Source organism: Zootoca vivipara, chromosome 11 (assembly GCF_965207765.1).
Source record: "Zootoca vivipara chromosome 11, rZooViv2.hap1.1, whole genome shotgun sequence".
In the NCBI taxonomy this organism is placed as follows: Eukaryota; Metazoa; Chordata; class Lepidosauria; order Squamata; family Lacertidae; genus Zootoca; species Zootoca vivipara.
In genome coordinates, this window is record NC_142594.1 from 51,598,991 (window position 1) to 51,618,669 (window position 19,679).

Sequence of the window (19,679 nt, forward strand, 5' to 3'; positions counted from 1 at the left end):
TTCAGATATCGTATGAATTTACTCCAATCCTTTTGGAATACTTGATCACGCTGGTTTCGGATTTTTCCCGTCAGCTTCTCCAGTTCTGCAAAGTCCATCATTTCATCTGCCGCTTTTCTTTCATTGGAACTCCCTGTTGTTTCCATTTTTGGGCTAAGAGAATTCTTGCCGCAGTTGTTGCATGCATAAACAATCTTTTATCTTCCCTTGGTATCTCTTCACCAACTATACCCAGTAAAAAAGGCTTCTGGTTTTTTTCACAAAAGTATTTCTAAACATATTCTTTAGCTGATTATATATCATTTCCCAGAAAGCCTTTACCTCTTTACAAGTCCACCCCATGTGGTAGAATTTACCTTCCCTTTCTTTACATTTCCAGCACTCATTACCGTAGTTCTTGTCTTATACATTTTGGCAAGTTTGTTGTTGTTTAGTCGTGTCCGACTCTTCGTGATCCCTTGGACCATAGCACGCCAGGCACTCCTGTCTTCCACTGCCTCCCGCAGTTTGGTCAAACTCATGTTTGTAGCTTCGAGAACACTATCCAACCATCTCGTCCTCTGTCGTCCCCTTCTCCTTGTGCCCTCAATCTTTCCCAACATCAGGGTCTTTTCCAGGGAGTCTTCTCTTCTCATGAGGTGGCCAAAGTATTGGAGCTTCCGCTTCAGGATCTGTCCTTCCAGGGAGCACTCAGGGCTGATTTCCTTCAGAATGGAGAGGTTTGATCTCAAGAGTCTCCTCCAGCACCATAATTCAAAAGCATCAATTCTTTGGCAATCAGCCTTCTTGATGGTCCAGCTCTCACTTCCATACATCACTACTGGGAAAACCATAGCTTTAACTATACGGACCTTTGTCAGCAAGTTTAGCTGGTGTTAGATACCATCAATACGTCAGATTCAGGCCATACATCTAAAGCACTATGGTAACACTTTAAACAGCCCTGGCTTCCCCCGAAAAATTCTGAGAGCTGTATTTTCTTAAGGGTGCTTGTTAGCTGCTAGGAGGCTCAGAGCTACGTTTCCCTGAGTTCCCCTGCAGAGGGAGATGGATTGTTTGAGCTGTTTTCGTTTCTGACTTAGGACGCCTGCAGTACGGTCATACGTCCAGAGGTCCAGCAGAGGGCACTCTTTGAAAAGCAATGCTCCCTGCTGCTGCTGCTTCCTTGGCAGATAGCTTGTCCATCATCCTGCCAGCTCCCAAAATTTGCCAGACAGAATGCTGTGACTCAAAGCTTCTGACTAACGCTTCTGAAAGATGTGCGGTCGCTGGCCTTTGAGCAGGAGAAGCTGCCTCAGTTCAACTTGGTTTGGTGTGATCAGTGATCGCAGGATTGCAATGCCTTCCACGCAAGGAGAAAGTGACCTTTCGGGGCTCCAGTCTTTAGAAAACAAGGTGATTTAGGAGGGGAGAAGGCCATGCTGGGAGGTTTCTAAAGGTGCGTGTGGTGCAAAGAGAGATTTTGTTTCCCCCCCCTCTCCGGCCACATTCACGCCAAGCATTTAAACAGTCACGACTTCCCCCAAACAGGAGAATCATAGAACATAGAATCATCAAGTTGCCCAACGTAGGACTCGAACCCACAACCCTGAAATTAAGAGTATCATGCTCCGGCACCCAACGCCCTTTTAAATGTGTTGTCCAGGGGGTTATTGGCTTGCTGCTGTTCTTATTTATCTATATATTTTGTGGTTTTCATGTTGAGATCATCAGGAGGTTTGGGCTGGGTGTTCATCAGTATGCAGATGATACCCAGCTCTACCTCTCTTTCATATCAGAACCAGTGAAGGCGGTGAAGGTCCTGTGTGAGTGTCTGGAGGTGGTTGGAGGATGGATTGAGGTTGACTCCTGACAAGACAGAAGTACTGTTTTGGGGGGACAGGGGGCGGGCAGGTGTGGAGGACTCCCTGGTCCTGAATGGGGTAACTGTGCCCCTGAAAGACCAGGTGCGCAGCCTGGGAGTCATTTTGGACTCACAGCTGTACATGGAGGCGCAGGTCAATTCTTTCTCCAGGACAGCTGTCTACCAGCTCCATCTGGTACGCAGGCTGAGACCCTCCCTGCCTGTGGACTGTCTCACCAGAGTGGTGCATGCTCTGGTTATCTCTCACTTGGGCTACTGCAATGTGCTCTATGTGGGGCTACCTTTGAAGGTGACCCAGAAACTACAACTGATCCAGAATGCAGCAGCTAGACTGGTGACTGGGAGCGGGGACTCACTTCCGTGGCGCTGAAAATCGCGTCTGCGCAGACGCCGGAAATCGCACCTGCGCAGATGCAATCTGGCCCACGGAGCGATCTCCGCGGGAGTGAACCGGCCCAGGCAAGGTAAACCTTGCCGACCCATGCTCTATCATATCAGTCCATATTTTCCATGGTAATTGTCACACTACAAGTGGAGTCAAAATCCTGCCAATGTTTCCATCTGCTTACAGTGGTCTCCTCAATAACTCAATAAATTTTTCCCATTCTTTTGTAAAGTTCTTGTCCTCTTGGTTCCTGAGTTTTTCAGTCAGCTTTGCCATTTTGGTAAAGTCCATCAGCGTGGTTTGCCATTCTTCTCTGGTAGGGAGAAGCCGTGACTGTGTCTTCGCAGGGCTTTAAAGACGTCATTACCCGCCACTAGCTCAGACTTTGCCCTTTCCTCTCCCATCCTTGGAAGGCAACTCTCTCTCTGTTCCAGCTGTTGGGAATTCTGGGATGTGCCCTCCCAAACGCCAATCAAGAAATACATTTCTCGTTCTTTTCCTTTCCGTTCTACTTTTTGTTGTTGGTGGTGGTGATGGTTCCCCCCCCCTTTTAAAATACCCACCCACCCTGTGGTTTGACATTTTCAAAAATGCCTGTTGCTGATCTGCCACCAGCCTTAGGCACCTTTATTTTATTTTTACTTTTTTGCCTATGTGTGCTGTCTAGAGAGGGATCAGGTCCGAAAACCAGAGCAATGTGTAGCATCTAAAGGAACCGTCTGAAGAGCAATGAATTTGAGGCATCAGGGAGGGAGAGGGTTTAAAAATAAAAAAAATAGCTGGCCAGTGAAAAGAAGATGCTGTTCTTTTTAGTATCATTGCAAAGGGAAGAGTAAAAGAAGAGTGGAGAATTTCAGGCCTAAGGGCTGGATGTCTTCTCTATATGGTCCTTGGGACTCTCCCTAGAACCTCTCCTCCTCCTCCTCCTCCTCCTCCTCCTCCTCCTCCTCCTCCTCCTCCTCCTTTCTTCTTCTTTGGCGATCCCTCATAGCTGAGTAAGATTGTCTTCCATAAACACAGTTTTAACAATGAGTCCCTAAGTGACTGTGGAGGCCAATTCTGGATCCACACGTCCTTCCACAGTGGGGACATTGGTTTCCGGGCGGGAGTTGATCACGGTGTGGATTTGCCAAGCGTGCCTTCCTCTTAGCACATTTCTCCCTTGCATCCTGAGATCGAGTGTCTTCAAAGCCCATGACACCTTTGGTAAAGGCTGTTCTCCAATTGGAGCACTTGCAGGTGTGTTTCCCAATTGTTGGTGTTTCTACTACATTTTTTTAGATTTGCCTTGAGACAGTCTTTAAACCTCTTTTGTTGACCACCAGCATTACGCTTTCCATTTTAAAGTTCAGAATAGAGTAGTTGCTTTGGAAGATGATCATCAGGCATCCGCACAACATGACCAGTCCAACAAAGTTGATGTTGAAGAATCATTGCTTCAACACTGGTGATCTTTGCTTCTTCCAGTACACTGGTGTTAGTCTGCCTGTCTTCCCAAGTGATGTGTACATTTTTTTTGGAGACACCATTGATGGAATCTTTCGAGGAGTTGGAGATGGGGTTTATAAGTGGTCCATGTTTCACAAGCATACAGTAAGGTTGGTAGTACAATAGCTTTGTAAACAAGCATTTTGGTTTCCCTGTGAATGTCTCGAGTTTGATTTATGGAAAGATTCCCCAGAAATAAAAGCGGTCCTCCCTTCCCAGGAACCATAATAAATATCTGGGGTTTTGCAAATGTACAAGGAGTGGAACTTGTGAAATGCATAAATTTAAAAGCACAGGCTATAGGGCATTTCCTCCCCACCCGCCCCTCACTTGCAATGGTCCCCAGTACCAAGATCTATCCCAGCTCTAGCAAATGGAACTTTCCCCCATAATATTAGTTGCACTTTTGACAAGAACCTGCTGTGGCAGATCTTCCGAGCTATGCGGGGGTCAGAGCAGAGGGGAGACCCAGTTTTCTGCTGGAGTGGATTACAGCTGGGAGAAAATCAACAAGGACCCAGCGAGCCCAGAGCAAGCACGTAAAGAACACAGCAGAAGTATTCTGTGCACTTTTTAAATATATATAACTAGCTGGCCAGGCAACGCGTTGCTGTGGCTCATCCCTGTGATTCCCCCCACCCTGTCCCGATCCATGACCTATCCCGTCCCCTCCTGCTCCCAATGGAGGGCGGACTGGTCCCTGGGGGCGTCGGGATCGGTGGTGGTGGGATCCGCGGGGTGGGGTGGGGGTTGTGGAGAGACCTAGATCGGCGGCGGCATGATCCGCGAGGTGTGGAGAGGCCTATGTGTGTGTGTGTGGGGGGGTTATGTGGAGTGCGGTGTTCCGTGGACAGAGGGGGATCTTTGCGACGGCAGGGGATCCCTGGGGAGAGGCCTGGTCTCGGCTGCGATCTCCGAGGCGGATCTGGTTCCCTGAGGAGCGGCGTGGTCTCGGGCGGTTTGTTCTCTATGGAGGAGTGGTCTCCGGAGCGTGAGGGATTGTGGGAGTAAGTTTGTCCGTTGTTCATTGAATGTCCACTGGAGGGCGCAATTTTTTGACCACAAATCCAGGTTTTTACCTGTGTTAGGTGTGTCAGCTGGTCAGTGTAAGCACATGATTACCTGCTCTCATGTGACTCTGAGGTTGTGGCCAAATTTCAGGACGATCGGGTAAGTGCTTGTGGGAGAAAAGTGGGGAATAACACACTTGCACCTTCACCATTTATATATATATATAGATTAAGCCACATCATATAAACACAGCCTTTTGGTATTTTGCATCGTGCGCTTTGAACGAGGAGAAACGGCGCAGGAATGGCGGTTGCGGTGGCTGGCTTTGCAAAAAGGTTGGGAGAAATGAAGTGATTGCAGGACATTTAAGAATCTTAGAAATTCCAGATGGGGATGTGGTCCTTGGTCTGAAAAGGCCCCCTTAAGCCCCTTGATTAAAACCTAGCTAAAATTCCTGCATTGTAGGGGGTTGGACTAGATGACCTAGAATCTACAGATCTATGATCCACTATGGTTCTGTGTGATGTGCAAACACAGCCATTATAGCTCTGTATTTGTGTACAGGGACCTGCCAACAGCCCCCCCCCCTTTTTTTTGCAAAGGCACAGCTTGGAGAAATCATCTGGAAGCAAAAATGGCCCAAAGTCTCTCCTTTTCCTTTTCTTTTTTTAAACGATGCTTCTCTGAAACATGGCTAATTTTCCAATAGAGGCCTTTTAATCCTTTGTGGCCATTTCAGGATCCCTCCGTGGACGTAGCTCGAAAACAACCCATTACCAAATGATGAGGTTTTGCAGTGATATTTCAGGAACTATTAAAAAGCACTTGTCTCTGTGCAGGGTGGGTGGGTTGGGGGGGGGAGGGGAGGGGAGGCGAAATCTTCCATGCCAAAGATGAGACATTGGGCTGTACTAACTTTCCTATTCAGAGCAGAGAAGCAGGGATAGAATAATAGAATAATAGAATCATAGAGTTGGAAGAGACCACAAGGGCCATCCAGTCCAACCCCCTGCTGAGCAGGAAACACCATCAAAGCATTCTTGACATATGCCTGTCAAGCCTCTGCTTAAAGACCTCCAAAGAAGGAGACTCCACCACACTCCTTAGTAGCAAATTCCACTGCCGAACAGCTCTTACTGTCAGGAAGTTCTTCCTAATGTTCAGGTAGAATCTTCTTTCTTGTAGTTTGAATCCATTGCTCCGTGTCCACTTCTCTGGAGCAGCAGAAAACAACCTTTCACTCTCTTCCATATGACATCCTTTTATATATTTGAACATGGCTATCATATCACCCCTTAACCTTCTCTTCTCCAGGCTAAACATACCCAGCTTTTTAAAATTATCTTTTCATTGATTGGTACATCTTAGTAGCTTTGCAGCTGTAAATATATATGCATGTATTATTCCAGGGCTGGACTAGGTGGGTGTGGACTCTGATTCAGAAACCGGAAGCTGGTGGAGCTGGTACCGAATTTTGGAAGGAAGTCCTGTGTGGTTGTCCTTTTCGGGGAGGAAAGGGCCTTTTGTCTCTGGGCCCCGTTTACAAGTCTGAGTCGTCTTCCCGTCCTCTCTGACTCCCAGGCTGTCGTCATGTAAAAGGGCAGCTCTTCGTTTTCTGTGGCTCCCATTCCCCAGCTTGACGTCGCTGCTGTGTTTGGAGTCCTGGCAGGCAGGAAATGGCGGAAGGGAATGACAGCTGGCACCTTCCTTCAGAGACGGGACGCCTCGCCCTTGCCCACTTTGCCTCTGCTTAGAGAGAGAGAGGGAGAGGGAGAGAAAACGCTTTGCCTAGCACCACTGAGTGTATCCAGCCACAAACTGGATACCGAGCGAAGGGAGCCCCGGATAATGTTCGGGCACCGTCTTGGGCTCGTAGGGGAAAACAGATCTTTCAGTCAAACTCTGGAACTCCCTGCTGCAGGAGGCAGTCACGACCACCAACCTAGATGGCTTTAAAAGAGACCTAGATGCAATAAATTCATGGAGGAGAGGACTACCGTTGGCTACCATCCACGATGGCTATCCCCTGCCCTCCACGGTTGGAGGCAGTGATGCTTCTGAGTGGTAGTGCTGTATTGCTCGAATCTTGCTTGTGGCTTCAGCTTCTGGCCTTATCCTGCAAGCTCTCTTTCTGTTCTTATGAGTTCTTTTGAGGCCCTAGGTTTATTTCTAAAGGTACCGCCACGCTGTGGAAAACCCATCAAGCAAGCCGGCCAAACGCTGCAGCCTTATTTCTCCTGCAAGGAGAGTTGGTTGTTTTGAAGGGGCCGGTGACCGTTGCTTATTTAAGAAGCCCTTTGTGTATTTGTTCTATATTGTAAATAGGAAGCTGTAGAGGAAGGGGCCCTTATTGTATCAAGAGAGGGACTTTCTCCAGCAGCGTTGCTCTTCGTGTAAACACAGGGCCCACAACGCGCAGAGATCAAAAGGGGGAGGCCTGTCAATCTGGAGAGAGCACTGTATGGCTTCCTTATGGGGAGGCCCATTTTCTTCCTGCCCGCTTTTCCTAATGTGATGGATTGCTTCCTTCTTACAACATGCGGGAATCTTGCATTTCCCTGCTCCACCAACCCATGCGTGCTATGTATACAATAGTTGCGATTGCAAGATCATCTGCTGAAGGGGAAACAGTGGTAAAGTCCTTGCAAGTCTTTCCCAGCCCCAGAAACCCTCTCGTTTCAACTTTTTGGATTGTGGTTTTTTGCATTGTGTTGACTGGTGTGCAGATGCCACAGTTGTCTTGCTGTACCCTGGTGCACACTTATTTATTTGTGCACCAGCGACTGGCCCAAGGTCACTCAAGTGAGCTTCGTGGCCAAGTGGGGATTCGAACGTGGTCTCCCAGATCCTAGTCTGAGACTCTAACCCCCACACCATCGCTGGCTCTCTCTAACCTGCCACACTGACTTTATTGCTATGAGGACACTCAGCCGATTGGAGAGATTGTGAACAAAACTGGGCGATATATCAATGTATTGTCCAAAACAGGTTTGAAGTCCATATCGTGATATCAGTTTCATAATTTTTGACCTGGCCATATATCACAAATTGTGGGGTGGGTGGCTTCTCACGCTATGCAGAAGTCACGATGCGGGAGAAACCGTGAAGCCAGCCCCATGCCCTCTACATATCTCCATCCTTATTTCAGACATTATGATATATCGGCATATCACAATATTTAGCTGGTGATATATCACGATGTTGAAAACCAGCCCTAATTGTGAGGGCAAGAATGAAGACGGAAGACGGCATTTGTCCACAAGGCAGGCGACTGAAGAAATCTGGAAAACCATCTTGCTGATTTGGGCCTTCCCTGAGGCCCAAATTATCCACGGGGATGTTGACCTCTGAAGACAGGTGATGGCCAAAGCGAAGGGTATTTCAGTAGTCCCAGGTAGAAAGGAAGGCAAGGCAGGATCAGCACCTTGGAGAGGGACCAAGGTGTGGTCTTCACAGAGTCTGGTGGTAGAGATGAATCCTGAAGGTTCGGGAGAAGAGATACAGTCTCTGGTCACTGCAGCCACTCTTGGCATAAGCCAAGGAGCGGATCCATCTCCTCCTTGGGTCTGCTTTCGGAGGAGGACTCTGCCTGTGGGCACCTGTGGTCCTGACCCTGCTATGCTGTGTATACTGAGTATACTGTGTATGCTCCCCAAATGTATACCTGCGTGTCTAGGGAGCTCTCCATGTCAGATCTGCTACTACTGACCCTTGTTATGATACTACAAGCCTATGAATCTTCCTTCTATTTCCCTTCTGTCATCCTAGCACCCGTGTGCTAGTCAGTGTCATGGGGCAGAGGTAGAGAAATGCCAAGTGCCGTGGTGTCACGAGCTGGATAAGCAGAACTGCACTGTTTAACTGAAGGAGTGTCTCCACCCCTATCGTTTAGCCCGGACACTGAGGTCCAGCTCCGAGGGCCTTCTGGCGGTTCCCTCGCTGCAAGAAGTGAAGTTACAGGGAACCAGGCAGAGGGACTTCTCAGTAGTGGCACCCGTCCTGTGGAATGCCTGTCGGATGGCAAAGAGATAAACAATTATGCAATTTTCTGTAGACATCTGAAGGCACCTTGCATCAGGAGCCTTTTAATATCCAATGTTTTGTTGTGTTCTTTTATATGCTCTTGGAAGCTGCCCAGAGTGGCTGGGGGAGCCCAGTCGGCTGGGCGGCATAACATCATCATCAACAACAACAACAGCAGCAGCATGTCATGTAAGTGTAGGGCAGAGCTAGGTATGGTTCGTGTCTGAACCTGGCAGGAAAGCAAAATTGTTAAACTGCAGCTGAAGACGCTGTGGATTCCCAAGCAGTAAGCAAGTACCTTATATTTTGGAACTGAATTAAACTGCCAGCCTTCTGCCTGCCCATGGATCCCCTTGGCTCAAGTCCCGGTAAAGCCAGGAAGTGTCTAATTCTCTTGGCTTCCCATTCCATTCGGACTTCAAAACGGTGGTTTAATGTCCTGGCTTGTTCAGGTGTTGGAAACCATAGTTTGGATGAAGTGAGAAGGCTTGCAAAGAGGAGGCTGTACAGAGAAGGGAAACCAGGGGAGAGGAGGAGGCAGAAGGAGGGGGAAGGAAGGAATTGTAGAAACGTAGAGTTGGAAGGGAACCCAAGGGTCATCTAGTCCAAGCCACTGCAGGAGGTGGAAGAGGAGAAGCGGCAGCTGGGCCATTGTGGTGTAGTGGTTAAGAGCGGTGGACTCGTAATCTGGTGAACCGGGTTCACTTCCCCGCTCCTCCACATGCAGCTGCTGGGTGACCTTGGGCTAGTCACTCTGAAGTCTCTCAGCCCCACTCACCTCACAGAGTGTTTGTTGTGGGGGAGGAAGGGAAAGGAGAATGTTAGCTGCTCTGAGACTCCTTCGGGTAGTGATAAAGCAGGATATCAAATCCAAACTACCCTCCTCCTCCTCCTCCTCCTCCTCCTCCTCCTCCTCCTCCTCCTCCTCCTCCTCCTCCTCCTCCTCCTCCTTCTTCTTCTTCTTCTTCTTCTTCTTCTTCTTGCACAATGTATTGTGCCAACCCTGCTTGGAAGGACTGTGACCAGGTGATCTGTGTACCTGCTCAGGTGTGTTGACTGGCAGCTTTAAGTCTCCTGCTCTCTCTTCTTAGGGCTCTTTGTCTAAAGAGTTGGACCAGAGAGCCCTTCAAGCGGAGGATGCCTTCAAAAGAGAGGATTATTCTCTGCAAAGACGGATGCTTGGTCAACCCAGAGCATTGCTAGATATCCTTGTGGGATGCTGGTGGCGCTAAAGCACTGAGCCTCTTGGGCTTGCCAATTGGAAGGTTGCTGGTTCGAATTCCTGCGATGGGGTGAGCTCCCGTTGCTCTGTCCCAGCTCCTGCCAACTTAGCAGTTCAAAAGCATGCCAGTGCAAGTAGATAAATAGGTCCGGTGCAGCAGGAAGATAAATGGTGTTTCCGTGCGCTCTGGTTTCTGCCACTGTGTTCCGTTGTGCCAGAAGTGGTTTAGTCACCCTGGCCACGTGATCCGGAAAGCCGCCTGCGGACAAACGCCAGCTCCCTTGGCCTGAAAGCAAGATGAGCGCCACAACCCCAAAGTTGCCTTAGACTGGACTTAACCATCCAGGGGTCCTTTACCGTTATCTTTTAACCTGCTCAGATACCTTCAGAGACTACATTTCCCAAGACACCTTGCTGACAGCACACATTCACAAGCTTGCTCTGCATTTTTTTTGGAAGACCTTCAGGAAAACCGTGCTCATCTCATAATAGAATTGAATATTACAAGATGGGGAATATTTGCATTATAAACTGTATAAAATCCCTATGTGGAACCCTATTCATGGACCCACCAGGAAAGGAATAAGAGGGCCGCAACCCCATAGTCGCCCTTGGCTGGAGTTAACCATCCACGGGTCCTTTACCTTTTTTTACCTTTTAGATATCCTTGCAATGTAATTTTATTGATTTGCAACCTATTTGATTCAATCCCATGACGGATCTTTTAAAACATGGAAGTTGGTAGGGTGGGTTTTTCTTTTTCTTTTTGCCTTGACTCATCGCTAATGCCGGTGATTCATTTTCTACTCCAGTGTGTATGCATGCTGAGTGAGTTCTCCTGACTGAGTCATGTTTTGTTGACTCATTTCCTTATAGCTTTCTAGGGTGAAAACAAGTGCTAGCTTTATGTTCTTAAGTTACACAAGGGGTCCAGTAGTCGGAGGTCCAGGAGACACCCCACAACCCCACGTATTCTGCTATGAAGGTCCTGAATGTCACGAAGGGAGTTCCCTGCTTTGCTCATCTCCTGCTCAAGAGCCAGGAGAGGAAACACATGAATGGGAAGGATATTGCAAGTCAACAGTCGCTGATGCAATGACATTGTTGAGCTGGGAATATATGGGATCCCATATCCGGGATAATGACCTCCGTCTCTCCTCCCATCTGGGTGTGGAAACGGTTCCCTCACTCCGTGGAGACAAACAGAGGCCAGGAATACGTTTTGATTTCAGTTACCAAACTGGAGAGAATCCAAGTAGGTTTAACAGCCTGATGGGAAGACAACACAATGTGCAAAATGAGGGAGGGAGGAGCCCCTTGCAATGTACCGTTCAATAATCGTCAAAATAAGCATTAAAAGTTCTCTCTCTCTCTCTCTTTTTGGGAAATCATTTTTACTGGTTTTACAAATTCAAAATTATAAACAAAAAATCAAAAAGTACAGTGGTACCTCAGTTTAAGAACAGTCCTGTTTAAGAACGATTCGGTTTGCGAATTCCACAAAACTGGAAATAGTGTCCTGGTTTGAGAACTTCGCCTCGGTCTAAGAACGGAATAATGGAATGGTCTAAGAATGGAAGGGCACCGGCGGGGGGAGGCCTCATTAGGGAAAGCGCGCCTCGGTTTAAGAACCGTTTCGGTTTAAGGAGGGACTTCCAGAACGGATTAAGTTAGTAAACCAAGGCACCACTGTATATCCATGCAAAGAGATCCTTCTGAATCTCAGGTCTCTCCCCCACCCCCTCCACGGGGTCCCATTTTAAACGTTTACTGCTGCATCTCCTTCCATACTCCAATTTTTATATCAAACCATATTATCCATGGTAATTGTCACACTACCAGTGAAATCAAAATCCTGCTGATGTTTCCATCTGCTTACAGCGGTCTCCTAAATAACTTATACATTTCCCCCAGTCTTTTACAGTAGTACCTCGCAAGACAAATGCCTCACGCAACGAAAAACTCTCAAGACGAAAGCGTTTTGCGATGTTTTTGGTGACTTGCAAGACGAAGTTTTCTATGGCTGTGCTTCGCGAGACAATTTTTTTGGCAGTTTTTGTTGTTGTTTTTTTGCTGCGGCAAACCACGCTTCGCAAGATGAAATTATTGCAAGACGAAGCGACTCACGGAACGAATTAATTTTGTCTTGCGAGGCATCACTGTATAAAGTTTTTGTCCTCTTGGTTTCTGAGTTTTCCAGTCAGTTTTCCCATTTTGGCATAGTGCCATGGTTTGCCATTCCTCTCTGGTACGGACTTTGTCTTCCTTCCATCTCTGGGCTAGTAGCATCCGAGCAGCTGTTGTCCTTTGGGATATTGGTACCTATCATTCCTAATCGAAAAGCTTCTGGTTTCTTAACAAAGGTTATTCTAAGCAATTCCCCCCCCCCCATTTCATTATATATCATTTCCCAGTAAGCCTGAACCACCACATATGATAAAAGGTACCTTCTTTTTCTTTACATTTCCAGCAGGTGTTTGTACCTGTCCTATACATTTTTTGCCAACTTGAAGTAAAGTAAAGTGTTGACAATAGGACCCACGGAGGGGATGGGTGGGGTGGGAGTTGCGAGATTCAGAGAAGTCTCGTTTTTTATCGATATGTATTTGGTACATCATTTTCATATAGTTTTCTTTCAATGTACAACATGTCACCAAGAGGTTGTTGGGTTTTTTTTTTTTTTAAGGCCTTGGCTAAAATTGCACCCACGCTTCCATTTCATTACAGTGGTACCTCGGTTTATGAACACAATTAGTTCCGGAAGTCTGTTCATAAACTGAAGCGAACTTTCCCATTGAAAGTCATGGAAAGTGGATTAATCTGTTCCAGGCGGTCCTTGGAGTACTTAAACTGAAGCGTTCATAAACTGAAGCGAACTTTCCCATTGAAAGTCATGGAAAGTGGATTAATCCGTTCCAGACGAGTCCGCGGAGTACTCAACCTGAAGCGTACTTAACCCGAAGTATGAGTGTAATTGGTTCTGGAAGTCCGTACTTAACCTGAAGTGTACTTAACCCGAAGCATGGGTGTAATTGGTTCCGGAAGTCTGTTCATAAACTGAAGCGTTCATAAACTGAAGCGAACTTTCCCATTGAAAGGAATGGAAAGTGAATTAACCCGTTCCAGATGGGTCTGTGGCGTTTGTAAACCGAAAATTCATAAACCAAGGTGTTCATAAACCGAGGTTCCACTGTACTCTATTAGCAGATACTAAAATGAAAGGGCAATTTTGACTCCCCCCCCCTTGCAGGGAGGGGATTTGCGGTAGCATCAACTATATGAGTGTTGCTACAGCCTATAGAGTTGCCTCCAAGGGCTTTTCAGAGAAAACATGGCAGCAGGGCATTCCTTCCCCCTAAAAATTGTACTCTCCCCCCCCATAGGAATGGGGGGGGGGATTTAATTTTGTTTGCTTTTCAGTGAGAAGCTACCCAATTCACTCTTCGCAAACCAAAATGCAGCTATCCCTCGGAATTCTCACTCATTTGATTTTTTTTGCGACGCAGTTTTCCAACCAAGCAATGTTTGCAAAAAAGGCACATATTTTGGGGCATGAAAACTAATGCAATAGCGAAACACCTTACAAAAATGCATTCCGTTAGGGGAGACTGCTTGCTAAGACGTGTAACATTGGTCGAAACTGCAGATGAGAATGGATTTATTGGGAGAAATTGGAACTGCTGGCGAATCCATGCTAGGATTAGAGAAGAAATGGCAAATTTGCTGGAGAAATGTGGAGGTCCGAATTTAAGATCGGGAAACTTAGAACTGAGATTGACAGTCCCTGAATTTTTTTGAGGGGGGTTGAGGGATTTGATGCCCCCCTCGTCCCCATCCTTCTTAGCAAAGAATGCGGATGATAAACCGCTTTTCTTGCTGAAGCGTGTTGTTTATTTCTGTTTATACAGCAGCCTTTCTGATAAATTGCCTCTTGTTTGGTCATCTGTGTGCTTAATTTGTTTCTGTCCAGAAAGATGCCTGTCTCCTCTCCCAGCAGAGACAGCTTGAACCAAGACGCTCTGGAACTAGGTGTGTTTTATTCCGTTCTCAACTAGCTCACTTATTGCGGGGTGTGTGTGTGTGTGTGTGTGTGTGTGTGTGTTAGGGATTTTACATGCTTATCCATCGCTCTTTCGGGAGGCGGATAGAAAATTTTATTTATTTATTTTATTGGGTTTTATAAACAAGAATAGTGTTACACAAATGGGTATACCAAGTTTTCTCACGTCATTTGTATGTCACACAAAAAATCGCATAATAAATGTGGGGAAAATATCTACAACATACGTTTCATCATTAGTGGTCAATGTACAGGTTCTTGGTTCATGAATTGGTTTAAACAGTTAAAGAAAGAAAGAAAGAAAGAAAGTTCCTGTGCTTTTGAGAATGGCAGCTGGCAGGCAGAAAATCAACAGGTGTGGTTCTCCCCTGGGATGAATTTCTGCCTGCCTGGAAGCTGCTTACGAGAAAAACCATGGAAGTCCTCAACACCTGTAATTTGGTTTTCAGTGGGATCTCTCATTTTGCATCCGTCCCATCTGCCACTCCTGTTATAACATTGATTTGTGTCCATAGCTATTGTGTGTGTGTGTGAGAGAGAGAGAGAGAGAGAGAGAAAGAGAAAGAGAGAGAAAGAAAGAAAGAAAGAAAAAGGAGGGAGAGGGAGAGAGAGGAATGGTGAATGGGGGTGGGATGGTTATGTTTCTATTCTTCTACTTAGTGGGGGTGTGTGTCAGCTTTACTGAAATAGGGACAAATAGAGGAAGACGCCTTCATCCCGGTTTGGTTCCCCTTTATCACATACAGTGGTCCCTCGACTTACGAACTTAATCCGTTCCGAATGCACATTCATAGCTCGAAAAGTTCGGAAGTCGAAACGCGGCTTCCCATAGGGAAAAAAAAATTCGGAAAAATCCGTAAGCCAAACAAACCGCATTTAAAGCCACCAACAGTTTCCGTTCGGATGTAGAAAAATTTGTAAGCGTTTGCCCCGTTCGTGAGTCGAGTAATTCGTAAGTCGAGAGACCACTGTACATAGTCCAACAAGACAACGAGAATCCACCAACAGCATACGAATCAATCTGGCTAACCTGATTCAAAAATACACACTCACACCCCGCTCACACACAAAAACAACTCTCGCTACCAATAGGAAGAAAAAGAGCCTGTTGGATCAGGCCAGTAGTTCGTCCAGTCAAGCATCCTGTTCTCACATTGGCCGATCAGATTGTCCAGGTGGGAAGCTATACCTTCGTGCAACAGCACACTTCCCATCAACTAGTATTTATCTGGATATTAAACAGCCTTTCCTTTGCCCTCCACAGTTGATGTTGAGGACGAAGAAGATTTGGAGGACGTCTACATGATGCCCGACTCTTCTGCTCTGTGCGCTGTCCAAGTAACGTCAAAGCCCATTGACTACTATCTTGCAAGGGTAAGAAACACATTGATGTGGCTGGTGCAGAAAAGGCCGAATGACTGTTGCTGTACATGGAGGCAGACCAGCACCTGCAGATCTAACCCAGTGCGGTCAACTTTTAGAAGGTCTCAGACCCAGCTCTTTGGAGAGAGGTTCTTCAAAGGTTGGCCACCTCACATCCTTCAACTGTAGCTTGAGATATGATCAAATGGAATATCCTTTGTGCCTGCTCGAGATCTCCAAGCATGAGGGATTGCAGTTGTATTATAGCGGGTCACACCATATTTACACATAGAATCATATATTTGCAGAGCTAGGAAGGATGCTGAGGACCTGCTAGTCTGTCCAGGCACGTCCAACTCTCTAGAGTGTGATCTACTCCCTGTATAATAAAACTAGCAGTGATCTACCCATTGTCATTGCCCATAATGGTTGAGCTTTTTGGGGGAAGGATTGGCAAGTTGCTGAGCTTTTTTTTTAAGGGGAGAGACCAGACAGCAGCAAAGATTGGAGAGAGCCCAGGGGGCGCGGCGTGTAACCGGGAAAGCACTTTTTAAACTCCCAAGATCGACCTGGAGCACCCAGGAGATCTAACTGTAGATCACGGACGACCAGTTGGACATAGTCCAGGCATGTCCAACAGGTAGATCCTGATCTACCGGTAGATCACTGGACGTCTGTGGTAGATCACTGGTAGATCACTGGCTCCCCCCAAAGAAGCTCAACAACTTTGTCTCCCCTAAAAAAAAAGCTCCACATTTTTGCCCTGCACCCCCCCAAAACAGGGCTTTCCTTCCTAAAAAAAGTTCAACAACTTTGACCTGAACCCCCCAAAAGGGGGTAGATCACTGCCAGTTTTTAACTCTGTGAGTAGATCACAGTCTCTTGGGAGTTGGCCACCCCTGTAATCTAGTCCAACCCCCTGCAATGCAGGAATGTGCAGTTAACCCATGCAGGGATCAAACCTTCAACCTTGGCGTCATCAGCACCAGGCTCTAACCAGCTGAGCTATCCCGGGGTCCTTGAACCAATTTCAAAAGCAAGCAGTTCAGTCCTCTGTTCTTCTCCCTGGGTGGAGAGGAATGGGGTGGGGCATAGACTGAAGTGGAGCCTCACCCACTATTGGCCCTGCCTCTGCCCCCCCCCCCCCCGTACACCCCTGAGAGATTGCCCCAAGGCAATGCAGTTCGCCACAGAAAAAGGCTTTCTACCCCTTTGCTTACCAAACCCCCCCAAGCAGGACATGAGAGCAATAGCAGAGTCTAAGCAGTGGGGGAAGAAGCCAAACATTCTCTGCAGCAGCTCCTAAGTTGCAGAATTCGTTCCGCGCAGAGTTTCTGCCTGTCACCTTCATTACACAACTTTCATCTTACGTTGAAGATGCATCTCTTTAACTTAGCCTTTGACATTCTTCATTTACCCTGCCCTTGAAGATCCACCCTATTCTCTTTGACTGCGAGGTGTTTTAAGCTGATTTTAATACAATTTTGTTTTGTTTGTAAAAAAACGAACTGCTGGAACCCATCCTGGTGTTTTATTATGGCAAAGGGTGGGTAAGAAATCGTAGCAGCAACAGCAGCAGCAGTGCTCCGCGTGGTGCTCCCACAAATACCCTGGAAAAAAAGGCTTTGCAACTTTTAATTGCCCCGCGGAGGACCTTAAGGTCCACAAACAACAATATTCTGGAGATCCCGAGCCATAAGATGGCTAGATTGGCCTCTACTAGAGCCAGGGCCTTTTCAGTACTGGCCCCAACTTGGTGGAACGCTCTTTCCCAGGAGACCAGGGCCCTGCGGGATTTGTCATCTTTCCGCAGGGCCTGCAAGACAGAGCTGTTCCGCCTGGCCTTTGGGTTAGACTCAGCTTGACCCCTGTGTTTTTCCTCCCTCATGGCTTGGGTTTATGGAATACTTGAATTGAGGCTGCACTTTAAATTTTAATACTGTATTTTAATCTGTATTTTAATTAATTGTTTTTATGTTTTATTGTAATTCTGTTGGTGTCAGCCGCCCTGAGCCCGGTTTTTGACTGGGGAGGGCGGGGTATAAATAAAAATTTATTATTATTATTATTATTATTATTATTATTAATAATAATAGTTAATTAATTAATTATCTGCCCCCTCCCCCCGAGCTGCAGTGGGTTCCATTTTCTTTTAACCATTAGGCTTGGCACAGCCTTCCTGAAGATAATGGAAGACTGGTTGAGTCCCAAGTGGGTCTGCAGCCAAAAAGCCTCATTCTGCTGCAGTGATACACACACACACATACACACACACACACACAGCCATTTATGCTGAAGGAACATTGCGAGGGGAGGAAAAAACGACTCCTCGGGTTAATCAGGACAACTGCATATGCAATTTATTTTTATTAAAATTACCAGTGTGGCGAGACAGGCTCGGGCACCGTGCCATTGGGTTTCTCCTTCCTGCTTGGAAATCCCTGCTGGAATCAGGGGGGCACAGAATCCTGACCGGGGAAGGTTTATAATGCAGGGGAAGAGAGAATGGGACGGAGTTCCCTGAAATAGGGCGTGGCTGGCTGGAATCCTAACTGTTTGGATCACGCATGCACCCTTACGCCGTCCCTGAAAACTTCTTATTTGTTGGGAGTTTTCTGTGCCCCCCCCCCCTCCGGAGTGAAGAATTAGATTTCAAAAAGAACAGGAGGTCTGTCTTTTCCTTTTTTTTTATTCTTCATCTCATGTCCTCTCTCCCCCCCCCTTATTTAAATCAAGGACCTGAAGATCCTTCTGTTTGGCTCCAGCCTCGGCTGCTTCAGCGAGGAATGGAAAATCCAAAGCTTTATGTTTAACGACATCCCTCAGCTGAAGTATGGCATTGTACAGAAAAAGGTAAAGCCTGAAGACAGGATTCCGAAGCCACTGGGGGACACAATTTAGGGGGGAAATTGGGGTGGGGGGAGGGCGCTGTCCTAGGCCAGTCCAGTTGAAATGGCGCTAGTGCAATAGTGTGCAAGGAGACTTTCACCTATACTGAACCCTAGGCTCAGTCAGTTATTATTATTATTATTTTATTATTTATACCCCGCCCATCTGGCTGGGTTTCCCCCGCCACTCTAGGCGGCTTCCAACAAATACCAAAATACATTAAAGTATCACAGATTAAAAACGTCCCTAAACAGGGCTGCCTCTAGGTGTTTTCTAAATGTCAGGTAGTTGTTCATCTCCTTGACCTCCGATGGAAGGGCGTTCCACAGGGCGGGCGCCACTACCGAGAAGGCCCTCTGCCTGGTTCTCTGTAGCTTTGCTTCTCGCAGTGAGGAAACTGCCAGAAGGCCCTTGGCGCTGGATCTCAGTGCCCGGGCTGAACAATGGGGGTGGAGACGCTCCTTCAGGTATACAGGACCGAGGCCGTTTAGGGCTTTAAAGGTCAGCACCAACACTTTGAATTGTGCTCGGAAACGTACTGGGAGCCAATGTAGGTCTCTTAGGACTGGTGTAAATCGCCACACATCTTGATGGGGCTGTACTGTGACGGCACAAAAGACTGTCTTCTTTGCTCTCCTGCAGGAATCCACACTTGTTCCTCGGCCATATGGTTAGGGCGGGGGATGCGCAAAGCAGCTGAAGGAACCGGGAGCTGTGGCAAATGGTGCATGCGCAAAATTCCTTCTGCATCGATCCCACTTCTGGGACAGGAGCAGATCACCTGCGACTCCAGAACGCAGAAAGTTTTGCTCAGTCACTCCCCTCCGAATATTCATGCACAGAGCAGAAATGTGCTCCGTGTATTTCTAAACCTCAGCTCCCATGATCCCTGGCTGCTGGCCATTCTGGGCAGGGCAGGTGGTAGTTGGGGGTCTAGCAGTACCTGAAGTGGGGCAGAGATTTGCCACCTCTGTTCCATTTAGGATTGTGGCGATCACTTACGAAACGAAATAGTTTTTCGCTCTTTGGCCAGCCAAGCCTAACACAAAAAACCCCATGTATAAACATTTCCTCATGAAAGCAACGGTGTTTTGTTTTTGTTTTTAAAAATTTTGTTTTTAAAAATTGTGTGATCTCCAGACACAGTCAATATACTTTTGCATCTCTGTAGCCTGTTTGTTTATTTATCTGTTTATTATTTGATTATTGCATATATGCCCCACCTTTTCCTCCGAAGAGCTCGAGGGGGCGTACGTGGTTCTCTCCTTACCTTATTTAAGCCCCACAACAGCCTGGTGAGGTGAGTTAGGCTGAGAGATAGTGATGGGCCCAAGATCACCTGGTGAGCGCACTGGCCAGGTGGGGATTCGAACCC

General features: G+C 47.1%; 1 protein-coding gene across 2 annotated transcripts in view; it reads left to right on the forward strand.

Annotated features, from left to right (window-relative positions):
• The window catches only part of MINDY4 (MINDY lysine 48 deubiquitinase 4), an 87,457-nt gene that overhangs the window by 14,938 nt on the left and 52,840 nt on the right, over positions 1-19,679 (forward strand). For both annotated transcript variants that reach the window (XM_088653935.1, XM_060280935.2), the window contains exons 6-8: positions 13,964-14,022; positions 15,318-15,427; positions 18,152-18,268. In XM_088653935.1, coding sequence (XP_088510061.1) covers positions 13,964-14,022; positions 15,318-15,427; positions 18,152-18,268 — 286 coding nt within the window. The remainder of the gene's footprint in view (positions 1-13,963; positions 14,023-15,317; positions 15,428-18,151; positions 18,269-19,679) is intronic.